We start from the raw sequence: 16,862 nt of genomic DNA, 5'->3' as shown, positions 1-16,862 counted from the left end.
CCGGTGACTCATGGGAGCCCAGCTCCAGGTTGAGCTGTTGTTCAGCATCTTAGCTGTGGAGGGCAGTGTCACTGGCCCTCACATGTGGGATCCGAACCGGAGCCCTCTGGCATCCCAAGCGAGTTCTCAACCATCGCGCCACTTGGCCGGCCCAACATTTTTTGATAGTTCTGTGAAAACCACCTCCTACTCCCTGCAGACGATAAGACATTGGGAGGGCAAAAGAAGAAAAGCAGAGCTTTCCAATGGAGGAGGAGCTCAAATGTTGGAAGAGAGTTTATGAAACACAAGAATGGCTCTGAGAAGCTCCACCTGGGAAGAAAGATACTTTTATTTCAGAACCTGAAATCTCTGTCAGTTAGGTAGATTCAGAACAGGGCAGCTCCTCCAAAGGAGGCTACCTCTGCTTCCTCCTCCTTAGATTCTAAAATATAAGCCTTCCTGCTCGCCGAGGCCAAAAATTCTTTTAGAGGGAACAGTCTTTTATTTTACAGTGAATGAAACAGGCTTACCATATTCCTGGAAGAGGTAACACGTTGAACAAAGTTGATACAAAAGATTTGGCTGATGCCACACTCACTAGAAACAGGTCTGGTTTGACAGGGAGAAAGTAAAGGGAACATGCTTTATAAAGTAGAAACGGCTTTATATCTTCACACACCTCTTTCTCTTGTTTCTTTCATCTCTGTATCTCTCCCTGGAATTAAGACTATATGGGGATAACCTTGATTTAATACCTGTTATATTTATAAAGATCATATTTATAAAGATCTCACCCCTCTGTCCCTTACCCCTCTTCCTGCGTCCAAAGCAGATGTCTCCTGCCCTTCACAGAGAACCTTTCCAGAGTAATCTCTGCATTCTTTCTCCACTTCCTCCCCTCCCATGCATTTGTCAGGTCGACTCAGGCTGGCTTCATCCAAACACCCCTCCAAAACTGCTCTTACACAAGAAATTAGTGGCCTCTCTGGAGGAGCCACGTGGAGCCAAACTTACTACCCATTTTTCCAATTCCATCTTACCCTGTCAGCAGTGTTTCATGGGATATTTGGTCACTCCCTTCTTCAAGCAAAATTGGTTATTCCATGTCACCATTCTGATCTGACTTTTCTTCTACTTTAAAAGCTGCAGAAGTATTGTAATACTTCCTAACTGGTCTCCCTGCTTCAATTCTTACGCTTTATAAGCATTCCCTCTGCATATAGCAGCCAGAGTGATGTCTTTAAAATAAAAATCAGATCATGTTCCCTTCCAATTTAAATGCCATTGCTGTTATCCCATTGTGCTTGGAATAAATACAAACTCCTTACCAGGAGCCACAGAACTCAGGGTGGCTTGGCTTCACCCTTTTGATCTGATGCCCTTTTTCTCTGTCCACAGGCCATTCGACTCCCAGACCAGGCTCCATGCCCCCCTTTCCCACGAGACCTCACGTCACTCAGAGAGTAATTGAGGGGCCTTCCCTGGCCACTCCACCTAAAGTAGCTATACACACATAATCATATACACATGCCGTGAATCATTTAGAAACATCTATATTATCATTTAATTACTAGTTCGTTAATGGATTCTTCCACTAGAACATAAACAAACTCTATGACAGCAACAGTTTTGTCCATTTTCTACACAGCAGTATCCCTAGCATTATTTGCCATCACCTGGTATATAGCAATTTGTTGAATGAATAAATGAGAGATGGAGCTAGTGTTTGAATACAAAAGGCTGATGGCCCAAAGATAAAAAACTATGGCTTAACAGCTTTGGCTAGATGAGATTCAATTGGTTAGTCAGTTTTCCTCCTGCTGTTCACATCTATGACATTTTTTGTCGTGTTATCAACACCAGAGCTAGGTACGTACCCAGATCTTTTAGAGCCTGTGCAGATCATAGCTTGTGATTTCCAAACTGTGAGCCACAAAGGGTTACGATACTACTTATTTAAAATTGCAATATCCTAAGGCAAATGAGGAATGTTCCAAGAAACGTAATTAGTGAAAGCTCAGGTGAGTTACTGACTTACTAGATCCACCACAGCAGGTCCAGCCCATATCTGCTCCCTCTGCATCATAGGCTGGAGAGCCTCACAGCAACCAGAAAGTGGTCCTGTTCCTCTTCTTCTTATGTTTAACTTATATGGTCTATGTTTTGTATCAAACACAACCATGGAAGAGATTTATTGAGAATAAAATGATGAAGATTAGAAAATGATAACAGTGAGAATTGGAGGGTATTGTGCACTCCCAAAGAAGGAACTGTGAGACCCATGATAAGTGGAGAATTCTAGGGAGGCAACTGTGAATTTGCTTTGTCTCTGTGGACAGTTCCAGAGAAAAGCCTTGCTGGGTCCCTATTCCCCAATGAGCTAACTTCAACAACAGTGTGATGAGATCTGTGTAATCTCCCAGTCCATGGTAGATGTCAGTAATATCAGTGCCTTTCCTGAAATAATTTGTAAAAGTGAGGCAAACATTTTCTAGTCTTTCTATGTGCAGTTTTCTAAGTCTTCCCATAAAATCTACTGCAATTGAAACAAACTAAATTTAGAAATACTGGGATTTATGAAAGCATTCCAGCCCTAGTAAGAAAAAAATGTCTAATAAACATGAAATATGATTTTATTTCCCTTTTTTCTAAAAGTAGAAGACAACTTCATCAAAATCTTTAACCATATCCAATATAATTTTCTTGCCTACTGGTTATCAAAGAGAGAATTGATACCTTTTGGCGTTTAAATGTAAATCCTTCCTTCATATTTTTTGAAGACTGGAATAAGAGCTATACTACTTTGGTTAAGCTCAGGGAGGTTTTAAGACCATTTCTTATGTTATTAATTACTGTGGACCACCAAGGTTACACCTGAGTTACTGCAGACCTGGGTGTCAGCCATGTTCTATAGACATTCAGGTTCTAATATAAACGTGACAAACTGCATCATTTCTTTTTAGTGCCCTTCATAATTTTTACATGGTCAAGTCAATACTTTTTAAAATGCTTTTTAAATTACCAAGAAAGCATGAAAACAACAGAATTTAGTTTTCATTTTATATTTATTTCAGTTGGACAACAATTACTCAGTTGCACAATTCCCAAACCATCCGAAGTGAGGGGCAGAAAAATGTATATACTCTCAGAGGCCCTGAGATACCACTTTGATCTTAAAACTAAGTGATGATGTATAAGCTATAAAACTGAGTGATTACATATTCAATAAACTGATGATGATGTTGTAAAACTGTCAATTAACAACAACAAAAAAATACTCCTGGAAATAGTAGCATTTTAAGCTTTATCAGTTACGCCTTGGGGTTGAATCTCTTGCAGAGTATAGCTTTGAATACGTGAAAACCTAGACAATCTTACAAGCTTTAGCTCCTTGGCTGTTTTTTTCTGAGATAATTAAGACTTTCAACTACTCTGGTTAATATTGCTCAAGGATGCTAAAAACTTCCTTGAAAAGAAGAGAAAAGGGCTATAGAGGGAAAAAAAAGCGTTCAAATAACCTTTCAAAAGTAATATAATCGTGCTGTTGGGCTGCAATTGGCAAGGTCTTCCCCCCGCCCCCTCACCCCCCACCGGCCCACCCCTTGGCAAGAAGATCTTAATGATTTAAGGTTTGAAAAAAATTTCAAAACTGATTTTGCTCCATGGTCGTACTCTTAATCGATGTAGATTTGACTCCCCTGCTGAGGAAGTACTTTAACATGAATGAACCCCAGAGCTTCACTTTCCTGAAGATACCAGATGCTTCCAGAATCAGAAACTAAAGTGTCAGCTCAGTCCTTCCCAATATCTTTTTCTTTACAGTAATGTGCACATTTTCAATGCACTCCCATCAGCATGTCCTTAACTCTCCTGGGTTAAACAGCTCGGAGTTAAAAGTTCCACATACGTGTAATTGTGTAGATACATTCCTGTTCCATGCTAACGTCCCAGCATTGCTTCCTCTTTGATCCTTTCCAGGACTTCTTTAAACTATTAGGTTGGTGCGAAAGTAATTGTGGTTTTTGCCATTATTTGTAATAGCAACGATCACTATTACTTTTGCACCAACCTAATACAAGAGCCTCAAACTAGAGAAAACTAAAATATCTTTCACTAACAATTTTAAATATTTTTACCCCCAGATATCCAGTGGTACATGTCTTAAGAGGAATTTTAATTGTCATAGAAAACAGAGACTATTTCAAAGGAATTTTCAGGTATAAGTACGGTGGGTAAATTTTGACACCCATGTTCCCCTTCATAAAAATACACCAGAATTTAAAAGATGAAGATGGTAATCTTGGATCTGCTTTGATTTATCAATAAAAGGAATCATTCACAGCTTATAGTGCTTTATTATGTATGTCACACCTGCAAACTAATCACAACACCCAAGTATGTCCTGGTGTCGTGATGGAAAAATGGTTCTAGGCTATTCTGATCTTCAAATCTCAAAGAAAAATCCTCCGAGGGACAGCTTGTTCTAGTGTGTAGGTGAGTGGGGTGGGGTGGGGTGGAGGGGAAGCATTGTAGATAACCATCCATTTGACATATCTTTCAGACTTCTGTGGTAGAGATAAGTATGAGCTGCTTTAACTGAATTTATCCTGAGATATTCAGGATACAGCAGAAAGGAAATTGGAACTTGACCTACTCAGCCACACCTGGGGTCATCACCGCATCCCATCTATAATACTATTAAGACAAAGAACACAAAAATTCACACCAGGCAATACATGTAGTTTGTCTTTTACACACGCCCCAGTTATTCTTCTTTCATTTGTTAGTGAATATTGTATGCTGAGACTCATTAAGGTTTTAACAGTATTGGAAAAGAAATATGTTGCTTGTATTCTCTGCACACAGGGAATATTATGTACCCTTGTTTCACAGTGACTATGAACTTCTCTGTGTCTGTGTCAATAAGGCTTTTTCATCTTTTATCAGCTTAGTGAGGATCAACATCTAGTTTCAGTCCCAAATCTGGGCTATTATCATTCCCGGCTTCTTTTTTGTCTTTTTCTCTATCAGAAAGGGCCCAGATTTGTGACTCAAAAGCCCTCGGTTCAAATCCTCCATGCTATTTGTACTTTGGGCATGCCACCTCTCTAAAATTCCTATAAGTACACACTGCCATGGGATACTTTGCGGTAACATGTGACAAGGGTTAACACATGGTGCTTAGTAATCAAATATGGACTCCATTTTTATTAGCGTTATGCTCTTTACTGTTAAAACTACTGAAGTGTCATTTGGTGATTTTTTTTGAGTGTTTACTTTAAAGAAAAAGACAATTGAAAGCTAATTAAATACTGAGAATTATTTGGACCTCTTCTTAATATCCTCTGCACAGTCATTCATTACCTCTCTTTTAGCAAATGAATAGTTTTGGAGTCCCACGACTTGATCTTTTTTTAGCCTTTTTCTCTCCTCTCTCCTTTGTACTTTGGATGCAGGATGCTGCTTTGAACACCATTCAACTTTGTACCATAAAGAAATATACAAATAAAAATTTATTATAATTTTTTCCCTATTAACACTAAGATGATAGCTTTTCCCCTTCTAATATGAGCCCTAAGTTTGCTTTGAGGCTGATAGGCTGTGTTCCTCGGGCTCTCTCAGCTCTCCTTGTTGTGGTCCACTGGGCACCAGTCGTTAGCCCTGATCTCCTGACCTTGGGCTCCTCTCAACGTTCCTGCTGCCCAGCACCTCTCCTTGGGTTAGAAGGCCTTACCCACTCAGCTCATTGAGACATTTTTAGTCTTTTTCTTCTACTAGGGAATAGTATCATAAGCTCGCCCTTTTGGCTAGTTGTACATCTTCTTGTTGTGCTCCAGAGACTCCATATAAAGGGTGAAGATCACTTTAGATCCAATGACCCACTGCTTACAAAATTACTAGAGGGTTAAATGTGATAACTTGAGAGAGGATGGTATAACTGAAAAGTGTGTTTTGTTTTGGGCAACAGAACACAGGCATATGCCTATATTCTCATTCATTCCTTTTCTCTCTCTCTCTCTCTCTCTCTCTCTCTCTCTCTCTCTCTCACCACACTCACCCTTTGCTTCAGTTCATCTCTGAATTATGGTGTTTATTTAAAAAACACCATGAAATACCTATGAAAGATCAATATAATGAGAGGACGGATAAACAAGCTGAATTGTGACAGATTCCACCAGCATTTCCATCAAAAAAGAAAATTAATCAAATTGTAACAGCAAGTTCTCCACAGAATGTTCAGACTTTCAAGTGGCTCTTTGAATGGTAAAGCATACCAATTGGGCCAAGATTTTAACATTCCACCACTCTACCTTCCTTCTCTTGTAGACATATACTTGTCACAAGCTGAATAGAAATATCTCTGTTCCTATTCCAGGACATCTGGTTTAATAGTCCCTATGAAAATCAATAGGTTCCAACTGACAGAACGCTTGGAGAAGTTTCGCTTCACTTGACATGGTTTATTATCTGCAAACTGCTTTCCTTAATGTGTTCTGAAACCGCAATTGGGCCCAAAAAGTCTATTTGAGCTAGTGATTTATTATTTTCCTCTTTATCATTGATCAAAGGTGACCTTGCCTGCACTTCCAGAGCATGACAATGAGTAGTTAGAAGTGGCTATACAGTGTTTAGTAGATGCATATCTTTAACCTGAATTGACCCAGCCACCTCTCTTACGTACATGATAGCAACTGAAAAACGAACAACCCATGGTTAGTTTTCTATGTTCCCGCAGGTTAGGTAGAAAGAGCCAAAGAGCAGATAATCCTCAGTTTACCCAGTGGTATGAATCGTATTATCTCTATTTTGGAACTGAGAAACCTGGAAATATCCTCGAATGGAGATATCCTAGAGATTCACCTATCAAGAATTTGGGAGGGGGCCTGTGTACATTCTGTAATTTAATCTACAGCAACCTTTCAAATTCTCCTGCAACGTCACAGTTATATACTCAAAGGCTAACTCGTGAGAATAAAAGGAAAAATGACTAGACGTTAAAAACTAATTCATAGAATGATTAGCAGATCACAATATGTGGGTCTTCAACTAACAGAGAAGAGCACGAAAGGCCAAACTAGCCCTTATGGAAAATTTTATAAAAGTTAAGGGCATTTACTAGGTGAATATTAATTAAATTAGCCAAGAAACACCTTTCCAGAAATTTATCAGTAACTTTATGTTATAATAACTAAAATATGATAAAATTTAGGCCTGGAAGAGCTTCTACACTGTGATCAAGTCATGCTGCTCCAATGGTAAGAATCAGAATAGGGTTGAAAGCATTCCAAATCCATGATCATAGGCATCCAAGATTGGTTTAAGTAGGAGGTAATATGATCAGAAAATTTTATTTAGTGCCATATTAAATTTTATTGATAACAATGGTAAAATATATACTCATCCTTGGCAGAAATGTTAAAAGCACTCCAAAAACAATATAATCAATTTTATTCATATAGAAGTGCCTAATATGTCTGGTGTTGCTAATTGCTCAGTTTTAAATCAAGCTAATGAGAACATTAGAATTGCTAATAGAATGAACTGCTGCTATTATAATATAAAGTATTGGGGTGGATACATGACAATTAATATTAAGAATACTGTCCAATATTTATTACATGCTTACTGGGTGCTGAGAAATAGCTTATATAAATTATCTTATTTTAATCTTCACTAGAACACCATGAGCTAGATATTCTTTAACCCATTTTACAGATGAAGAAACTGAGGTTGAGAGATTTACAGTACTTGTTGCAAAGTCACAGAGGTAGTTAAGTGGCAGAAGTGACCCTGAACTCAAGGTGCCTGGCTCCAGAGCCCATGATCTCACCCCACAACTGCACAGCCATTCATAAGCAGAGTCACCATACCTATACATTCCAAATTTGCATACTGAGATCGGCTCTCAGACTCATAAATTTTGAATTTACACACTGAGATTAATTCTTTGACTCAATACTGGGTATTTTGTGAAAGGGCAGGGATTTTACAGTAAGCTGAAAAGTGCAATCTTTTCCAAAAGTTGAGTCACACAGCTAGAAACCTCATCTGAATTTTAGAATGTAAATATTTGTCTCCAAAATTCCAGGGACGCTATAAATGATTGGTGAGCATAATTTTCTTAAATCTTAATTAGTTTTCTTTGAAAATGAGCCAGATTCATTGAGCTGGAGTGTGATTATTTAGACACACTCTGAGGTATATTCTCCTACAGAAGGTAAAGCATGCGATCGTTCCTGAAATAGGGTTTCCATTATCACCATGTCAGTCTTCAAAAGTTGTGATTCCATTTAACTCAGTGAAAATCAGTCCAGGCCGAAGTTCCATCTGCTTAATCTGTTCAAATTTTGACACCTGCTTGAATCTATTTTCTTCCCTTTTGTGCAGTTTTAAGTTCAGCATATTCAAAAGTCATGTAACACCAGTAGAAAGGGTTCCATCTTGTAAAACACTGCTTGTCCTACTAGCTGTGTCTGTCAGATCCTTTAAGACCCCCAAGTCATTAACCCGAGGAAGTAGCTTAACAAATCTCTCTACTCTAATTCAATTTCTTCTAAATATCACATCAAATGGAGATGATGAAGGGCTCATACATGAAGGAAAAAAATAGCTTTTTTTCCTTCACAATTGACTCGTGCTTTACAAAGTTCAGAGTAAAAGTTCCACTGATGCCTGCAAGCCAATTAGTTCCCTTGTGCACGGTAATGAGGTATTTAGGGTTAAATTAGTACTACCTGGGAATCTAACTATTTCAAAGTAAAAATTACAAAATAGGCCACCTTTTCCCAAGAGGAGAGAATGGGTGCCACTCTAGTGATTTGACAACTTGTTCAGTACAAGAATAATAACTGAAAAAGCCCTTCAATTCATTTTTCTCCTTTGTTTACTTTTACTAGCCTCAAAGCCTTATCCTCATTAATGATGCAGTAAGACAAATGGATATTGTTTTCAGAAACATCCAGGTTTTTTCAGTAAAAAGTTGGTTCAACTTTCATTTTCTATTCCCTGGTAGTAAAATACATCTATCATAGAGAGTCACCAATGTTTATCATAACATTTAGTAACTGAAAGACCTTGAGATGCTTTCCGAAGGGCCAAAAGAAATGAAAAGTCATACTGAACCGTATTTCAAGGTTGAAGTGTGTGTTTCTCAAATTTTTTGTTATGAGAATTTTCATATATACTGAAATGCTGAAATACTATCATGGACACTAGTATACTGTCCTAAATTCAATAATTGTTGATTTTTACCAAATTTTCTTTCTTTCTCTCTCTCTCCCCCCCCCATATGTGTGTATACACACACACACACACACACACACACACACACACACACACACACTCATTTCATTGTTGTGTAACCGTTGAAAAGTAATTTGCAGATATTATGACCTTGGTTGATACGTATTGTAAATATTTGTATTATAATTACATATTAATTTCCCTCAGGGATATTTTATTAGCTAAAATGCCCAATTATCTGAACATAACAATGTATATTCGTTATCAGTATTAACTCTGCCTTGCACCTGACCACCACTGGAATATGGGTGTCTCCATAAGAGCTGGTGCTTTCGTTTGTCTTCCTATGACAAATTGAAGTATTTGTTTATCACCCAGACATACGAGTGCCTAGAGGGTTCTCAGTGATGATCAGGGTGTTTTATGGAGGAATAAGTTTCTTATTACCAATGTAAACTCAATTCTTCCTAAAATATTAAGCTATGAAAAAGGTACTTAATACTGCCACAAAATAAAATTTGGTTAAACTGCTAAAACCGCATTTAAGCAGATCCTGGGAAAGGGGATTATTGTGATCAAATAATTAACTGTGAAAGAGATAGGAAATCTTTCTTGGACTTAAAAATGCTTATATATTAATTTAATCACCTGTAAACTGGATGAGGTCTCTTAAATTTATTAACTTTCTTGAATGTGATACAAGTTTTACTTATCTTCAGATAACTATTGAATGGAATACTTTGAAATTCACCTTAGAGGTCCTCTGTAATAGACAGTGTTATGGATGGAATCATGTCTCCCCAAAAGGTGGGCCCTTCATCCAATAGAACCAGTGTCCTTATAAGAAGAGGATAATCCAAACAAAGACATGCACACAGGAAATATGATATGAAGATACGCAGGGAGAAGATGGCCATGTGAGGCGGGAGGTAGAGGTTAGAGTGATGCATCTACAACAAGGAACGCCAAGCAATTGCTGGCTGTCATCAGAAGCAAGGAGAGAGGCATGGAGCAGATTCTCCCCGAGAGCCCTTAGGGGGAACCAGCTGTGCCGACACCTTGATTTCAGACTTCTAGCCTCCAGAACTGTAAGAGAATACATTTTTGTTGTTTTAAGCCAGTCCGTGGTAGCCCTGGTAGGAGCTACCCTAGGAAAAAGCAGCCCTAGGAAACTCTCGCAGATAGATGATAGATAGACAGACAGACTATCTTTCAGACTTCTTAGTTTTAGGTCTAGTCATAAAATGAGGACTTAAAGAACTATCGAGTAAAATAGTATAGTGGCCCAAAGTTGTAAAGTGAACACATACAATTTTTGTAGGAGAAAAAAATGGTTTAATAGAGGCAATTTTGTGTGGCACAATCTAAGAGACAGATTACATAACTCACATTTTCTAAAACCCCCGTTTCCCCTCAAGAACAGATCCTTGGCTGAATTCTCTGGGAAAATACTTTGTTTTCCATGCATCACTTTCCCTCTATATATAGATTTTTCGGTTTCATTCATTTCACTTAGATAAGGAAGTTTCCATCTCTGTGACCTACACGGAATTAAACACTGGAGAGAATTGCTCTTTGAGGTTTTGCCTGCTATTTCTTTCATTTACACATCTCTATGCATGGTTTACTCTAGGAGACAATGCTGGGGATTCTATCTAATTCATGTTCAAAGCTAAAGTTTCTCCAGGGGACTTTCTCTCATTCCATTTGGCACAGCAGGGGCTGTGTTTGACAACATCTGCCTCACAGCACTGCTCTGCAGCTCCATCTGACACTCAGTTCCCGTCCACATTCTTTTCCTGCCAGTCTTCTGAGGAAGATGTTTCCACAACAGAGGTGAAAAAAAAGACAGTGAGGGCAAACTGGAGCTTTACTTTCCAGTGACTATGAATAATGGCCCAGTGAATGTCTTCACTCCCCCTAATTCCAATTCATCCAAAGATTTTTTGACATAAACCAACATTCACTATGACAACTCTTTTCCTTTGGGACTCTGGGTGTTTACAAGTGACTTCTGCATGTTTATGTTTCTATACTTTCATATATCTAGTCCGTTTTAAACTTTCCTCAAATATGAAAAAAAGTAACCATTCACAAATGTTACTGGTAATTCTTTTAACCAGTAAGGCAAGATGCAAACAAATCCCAAAACATCTCGTGTGTGATTCCTGCTAAAGCACGTCAGTTTGTTTTCATAAAAAGTAGATATTTAACAGGAAATTTTATTGCATAAACTGTTTAATAATCCTTAAATTTTATGACTATAGGAAATTGCTTTAAGAGAAAATTTCAAATCTTACCAATTAAAAGATTCCTCAACATTCTGGGGTAACTTAAATCCTTGCCTGCACCAAACAGGAAACCCAGAACACAGAATTTATTAGTAGCAACTGCCATTCAATCATTAATTAAACTGTCTTTGTCAGATTGCTATGGCTTTAAATTCTAACACACAGTTTCAAAATATCATTCTACTTCCACTCAACTGAAAGCCCTGTGCCATTATTCTCTTCTTCATTACATGAGATTCTAAAATTTCCTTGTGCCAGACAATACATAACAGCTGGTGATATTAAGCTGTCTTTAGGGGGAAAAAAAAATCCCTTGGCCTAAAGGAAGTATTATTTGACTTCAAAATTTCTGATACTTCTCAGAATACTTTACAACTGCGTTTCCAGAAGGATATATATTTCACATACTTGTTCATATAAATGAGAATGGAAGAATGTGATATAAAAGAGTATGTTGTCTTGCTGTGCTTTTATAAGGGGAAACCACTCAAGGACAGAAAATGCATGTAGGGCATTATAATGACAAATACTCTCTGGGGCACAGGGGGCATGACATCCTGCTGGAATCTGTATTTTGAACTTTCACCTGCTGCATTTCTTACTCTTTGGAGATAAGCCTAAATCCCTTTTGCCCCTTCAGCTCTCCAACAAGCATAGAGCAAAAAGAAGCAAACCCCAAACAACATTTTTCTCTATTGTTCAAATACAAACTTCTTAGATGAGCAGGTAAGTCCTAGAAACATTAGCATTTGTCCAGTTATGCTTTACTGAAGCCAACTCAACATTTGAAAATCTAGGCATATATGCATATCCAAAAACATGACTGATATACAAAGCACGGTTCTCTTGCCAGCTCTAAATACTTTTTCCTTTCCATGCTTCTCCCCACATCCACATCTAATCGACATCCAGTCATTTTCAGAGTCACACAGTTTCATCAGACAACAACCCATTTGGTTGTACTCTCATAATTGAGATTCAAATGACTTAGCTGCACATAGCAATGCTCTGGCCCCTTTGTCCTTTGAATCAGGGCCCCTGGCTTCTCCAGGTCACAGGTTCCTTACAGATGCTATTATATAATGAAAGAAACTTACTGTTTTCTTTAACACTTTGAGAGCATAAGGCTTCTGGGTCCCCTTCTGTTTGCATCTGTACACAATGGATGTAGCACCCCTTGAGGGGAAAAAAGACAAAAAGAAAATGTTATGCTCTGGACATGAAATGAAAGGACAGCTTGAAAATAAGTGTCTCTTAAAGTTACCCACATAACTGACAAGTGCTTATAAGTTCTACTATAGAACCAGCCCAAATGTCCAGAGTATTTTTTCTGTTGCAACTAAATACAGTTTGCTCAGAAAAATTCTAGGTTTTCCAGTCTGCTTTTTCCCTTTGCCCCATCCCTATACAAGTAACGATATACCTCGCGCTATTGCAGTCAGTGGTTCTGGAATAATCCAGGCCCTCAGGTGAACCTAGCTTATAGAGCACATCCACCCAACTCCTGACTACCTGAGCTTTCCTAAAAACATATCTGGAGTAAAATAAGGCTCACGGCTTCAGGGAGAGGGTGTACATTTAGCACTTAGTATGTGGCTATAAGGGTCAGAACAGTCTCCACTACTTGGCAAGGGAGCTGGGGACCCTTGGGAATTTACACCACTTCATTTGGTGCCCTGGTCTTCTCCCAGAGCCAATGTTAGCCCCATTGAGATTCTGGCTCCTTCATCTTGGTGAATACAGCTACCACTAATTTACACATGCCCTAACAAAAGAATTATGTGGAACATTTAGAGGAAAATACTATAAACATGGTTAAAGATAGATAGAGACAAAATAGATCTATCCCTCTATAAAAAACTTGAAGTACAGAATGCTTTTCACCTGTAAAGGAGAATAATAAGAAGGGACTCAGTAACTAACTTCATATATGGGTAAGATTACTAAAAGGAGAACAGTGAAAAGCAGGACAGTGTGGTCCTGATGCTCCCTGTCCACACATGAGAGGAAGACAGCAAGATGGACGAAGAAAGACTCACAGGCCAAGTAGGCTTAAGTCTCAACTTCAGAAGGAGAACTGCAGATAAATCTTAAAATAAGATCAGATGAAGTTAACCTGTCAGGCTTTAAAGATTAAGCCAAAGGAACTCTTAAGATATATTAAGTTCTACGGTTCTAAAATTTTAAGTAAGCACAAAAAAGTTATACAAATCAAACGTATTCCCACCTGCCTAAGCACAACAAATTTTTAACAGAGCCAGGAGGAGTCAGGAACTGGTGTTGTAAATGCTAATAAATTAAAAGAAAAAATGTGAATACATTTTTAAAAACTTTGGTGTGATAACATATACATAAAGAAATAAAGTATTCTAGAAATGGAATAAATGGAAGTAAATATATAACTCACCTTTCCTTATTTTTAATTGCTGTAAAAGACAACTATCTAAAACAAAAATGTTAACAATGCATTGTGTTTATAGCACATGTAAAAACAAAATGTATGACAACAATAGCACAAAGAATGGTGGGAAGAAATAGGGAAAATACTGTTAAGCCCTTATACTATGTATTAACTAGTATGATATTATTTAAAGGTAGACTGATTAATTAAGGATGTATATTCTCTAACCTAAGGCAATGAATAAAATAATTTTAAAAGAAAAATTATTAAATCAGCAGTGGAGTTAAAATAGAATAATCAAAAATGAAATGCAGTGGAGGGAAAACATAATAAGAGATTGAAACAGCTAACAATACAGTGGATTTTAATCCAATCATAGTCACCATTATATTAAATGTAAACCTTATAAACACATTAGTTAAAAATAAAGATCCTTAGATTGGATTGAAAAGTCAAGACCAAACTATATGTTGTGTGTAGAAACTCATTTTAAATATAAAGTCATAAATAAGTTAAAAACCAAATGTTGGGAAAGAGGTACTATTCTAACACTAATCAAAAGAAAGCAGGAAAAGCTATATTAATACCAGGTCAACTAGACTTCAGAACAAGGATAAAGAGAGACATTACTTAATTGCAAAGGGGTCAATCCCCCAAAATGACATAACATAACAAATGTAAATGTGAATGCACCTGACAACAACACTTGAAAATACATGAAGCAAAAACTGATAGAACTGAAAAGAGAAATAATAGACAAATGCACAAGTCCAGTTGGGGACTTCAATATACCCTGTCAGCAATTGATAAAATAAAAAGTAGACAAATTGTCACAATAATATAGAAGACATGAACAGCACTATCAACTAAATTAACCTAACTGACATTTTAAGAAAACTCTACACAAAAACAGCAAAATACACATACCCTTTAAAGTTAGAGGATTCATGCACTTGACTTTCAGATTTACTATAAAGCTACAGTAATCAAGGGAATGGGACTAAGAAATAAACATGGAGACAAATGGAACAGAAAAAAGAATCCAGAAATTGCTTTACACATATATGGCCAATATGGTTTCTGATAAAGGTAAAAGACAATTCAGTGCACAAAGGATAGCCTTTCCAACTGGAAAAACTAAATATCCACAGGCAAAAAAAAAACCCCAAATCTTTATCCATACCTCACATCATACAAAAAAATTACTTAAACAGATCATAAACATAAATGTAAAACCTAGAACTGTAACACTTTTTTAAAAAACATTGGAGAAAATTTTACAACCTTCAGTTAGGCAATGATTTCTTACATGCAAAGCTAAAAACACAGTGAATGAAAGAACAAATAAATAAATTGGACTGCATTTAAACTAAGAATATTTGTCCTTTGAAACTCACAGACAGGGAGAAAATGTATACAAATCACATATCTAATAAAGGACATGTGTTTAGAATTATAAAGAACCTTAAAGCCTAATAACAAGAAAACAAGCAATATATTTTAAAAAATGGGCAAGGAGAACTGACTCTGGGTGGTGAGCACACAATGTGATATATAGATGATGTATTATAGAATTGTACAGTTGAAACCTATGTAAATTTTCCAACTATTGTCACCCCAATAAATTTAATTTAAAAAAAACAAATAAATAAATAAAATGGGCAAAAGATTTAAACATACGCTTCACCAAAGAAAACATATGGATGGAAAATAAGCACAAGGAAAGATGATCGATATTATTTGTCATTAGAGAACTGCAAGTTAAAACAACAATGAGATACAATTACAAAATTTGACACGTTAAAAAAAAGAGAGATGGAATATCATGGGCTGGCAAGAATGCAGAGCAATAAAACTCTCATACATTGCTGGTGGGAATGTAAAATGTTAGAGCCACTTTGGAAAACAACTTGGCAGTTTCTTATAAAATTAAGAATACAATATGAATCATGCATCTCATGCCTAACTATTTACCCAAGTGAGATGAAAGCTATGTTCACTCTCAAACTTGAACATAAATCTTAAGGGCAGCTTATTAATAATCCTCAGAAACTACAAACAGATCTTCTGGTCAAGGTTGTATAGTTAGTAAATGCTGTGCTCACCTCCTCCCACAACCACATCAAAATTACAACAAAACTACAGGACAACTATTATTGAGCCCCTCTCAAGAGGCCCCAGAACCAACACACCCAGTGGCCAGCTTCAGACCACACCAGAGCACCACCCAACCACCTCCAGAAATGACACACCCAAACAGCACACCGGGCAGGCACCAAAGCCCTGCTGAAGCAAGTCCTGCTCTGTACAATCAGCCCCTACACAACAGCTCCTCCACTGTAGTCAAGGCCAGTCCTCACCACTCAGCCAGAGAGTCGCTCCCTCCCATTGATGTGGCAAGAGCAATCAAGGCTCAGCTACAATAGGAGGGCACACAACCTACACAAGGGACACACCTGAGCACCCAGGTCAGGTGACCAGGGATGCTGACCACTGGGCCCCACAGGACACTTACAACATAAGGCCACTCTACCAAGACCAGGAGACATAGCAGCTCTACCTAATACATAAAAATAAACACAGGGAGGCAGCCAAAATGAGGAGACAAAGAAACATGTCCCAACTAGAAGAACAGAACAAAGCCCAGAAAAAGAACTAAACAAAACGGAGACAAGCAATCTATCAGATGTGGAGTTCAAAAACTGGTTATAAGGATGCTCAGTGATCTCAGGGAGAACTTCAACAAAGAGATAGAAAACATAAAAATGTAGATTAGGAAATATAAAAAAGAATCAGCAAAAATGAAGAATACAATCACTGAAATGAAGAATACATTAGAGGGAATAAATGTAGTAGATTAGATGAAGCAGAGTGTTGAATCAGCAATTTGGAAGATAAGATAAAAGAAAACACCCAATCAGAACAATGAAAAGGAAAAAAAATCC

The 16,862-nt window shown here is 37.5% G+C and overlaps 1 protein-coding gene across 2 annotated transcripts in view; it reads right to left on the bottom strand.

Annotated features, from left to right (window-relative positions):
* CAMK4 (calcium/calmodulin dependent protein kinase IV) overlaps positions 1-16,862 on the bottom strand; it is a 237,158-nt gene that overhangs the window by 84,727 nt on the left and 135,569 nt on the right. For both annotated transcript variants that reach the window (XM_019659146.1, XM_019659145.1), the window contains one exon: positions 12,614-12,692. In XM_019659146.1, the coding sequence (XP_019514691.1) occupies positions 12,614-12,692 (79 nt within the window). The remainder of the gene's footprint in view (positions 1-12,613; positions 12,693-16,862) is intronic.

This window comes from Hipposideros armiger, unplaced genomic scaffold, assembly GCF_001890085.2.
Source record: "Hipposideros armiger isolate ML-2016 unplaced genomic scaffold, ASM189008v1 scaffold_296, whole genome shotgun sequence".
Taxonomy (NCBI): domain Eukaryota; kingdom Metazoa; phylum Chordata; class Mammalia; order Chiroptera; family Hipposideridae; genus Hipposideros; species Hipposideros armiger.
This window is presented reverse-complemented; position numbering and strand designations above follow the sequence as displayed.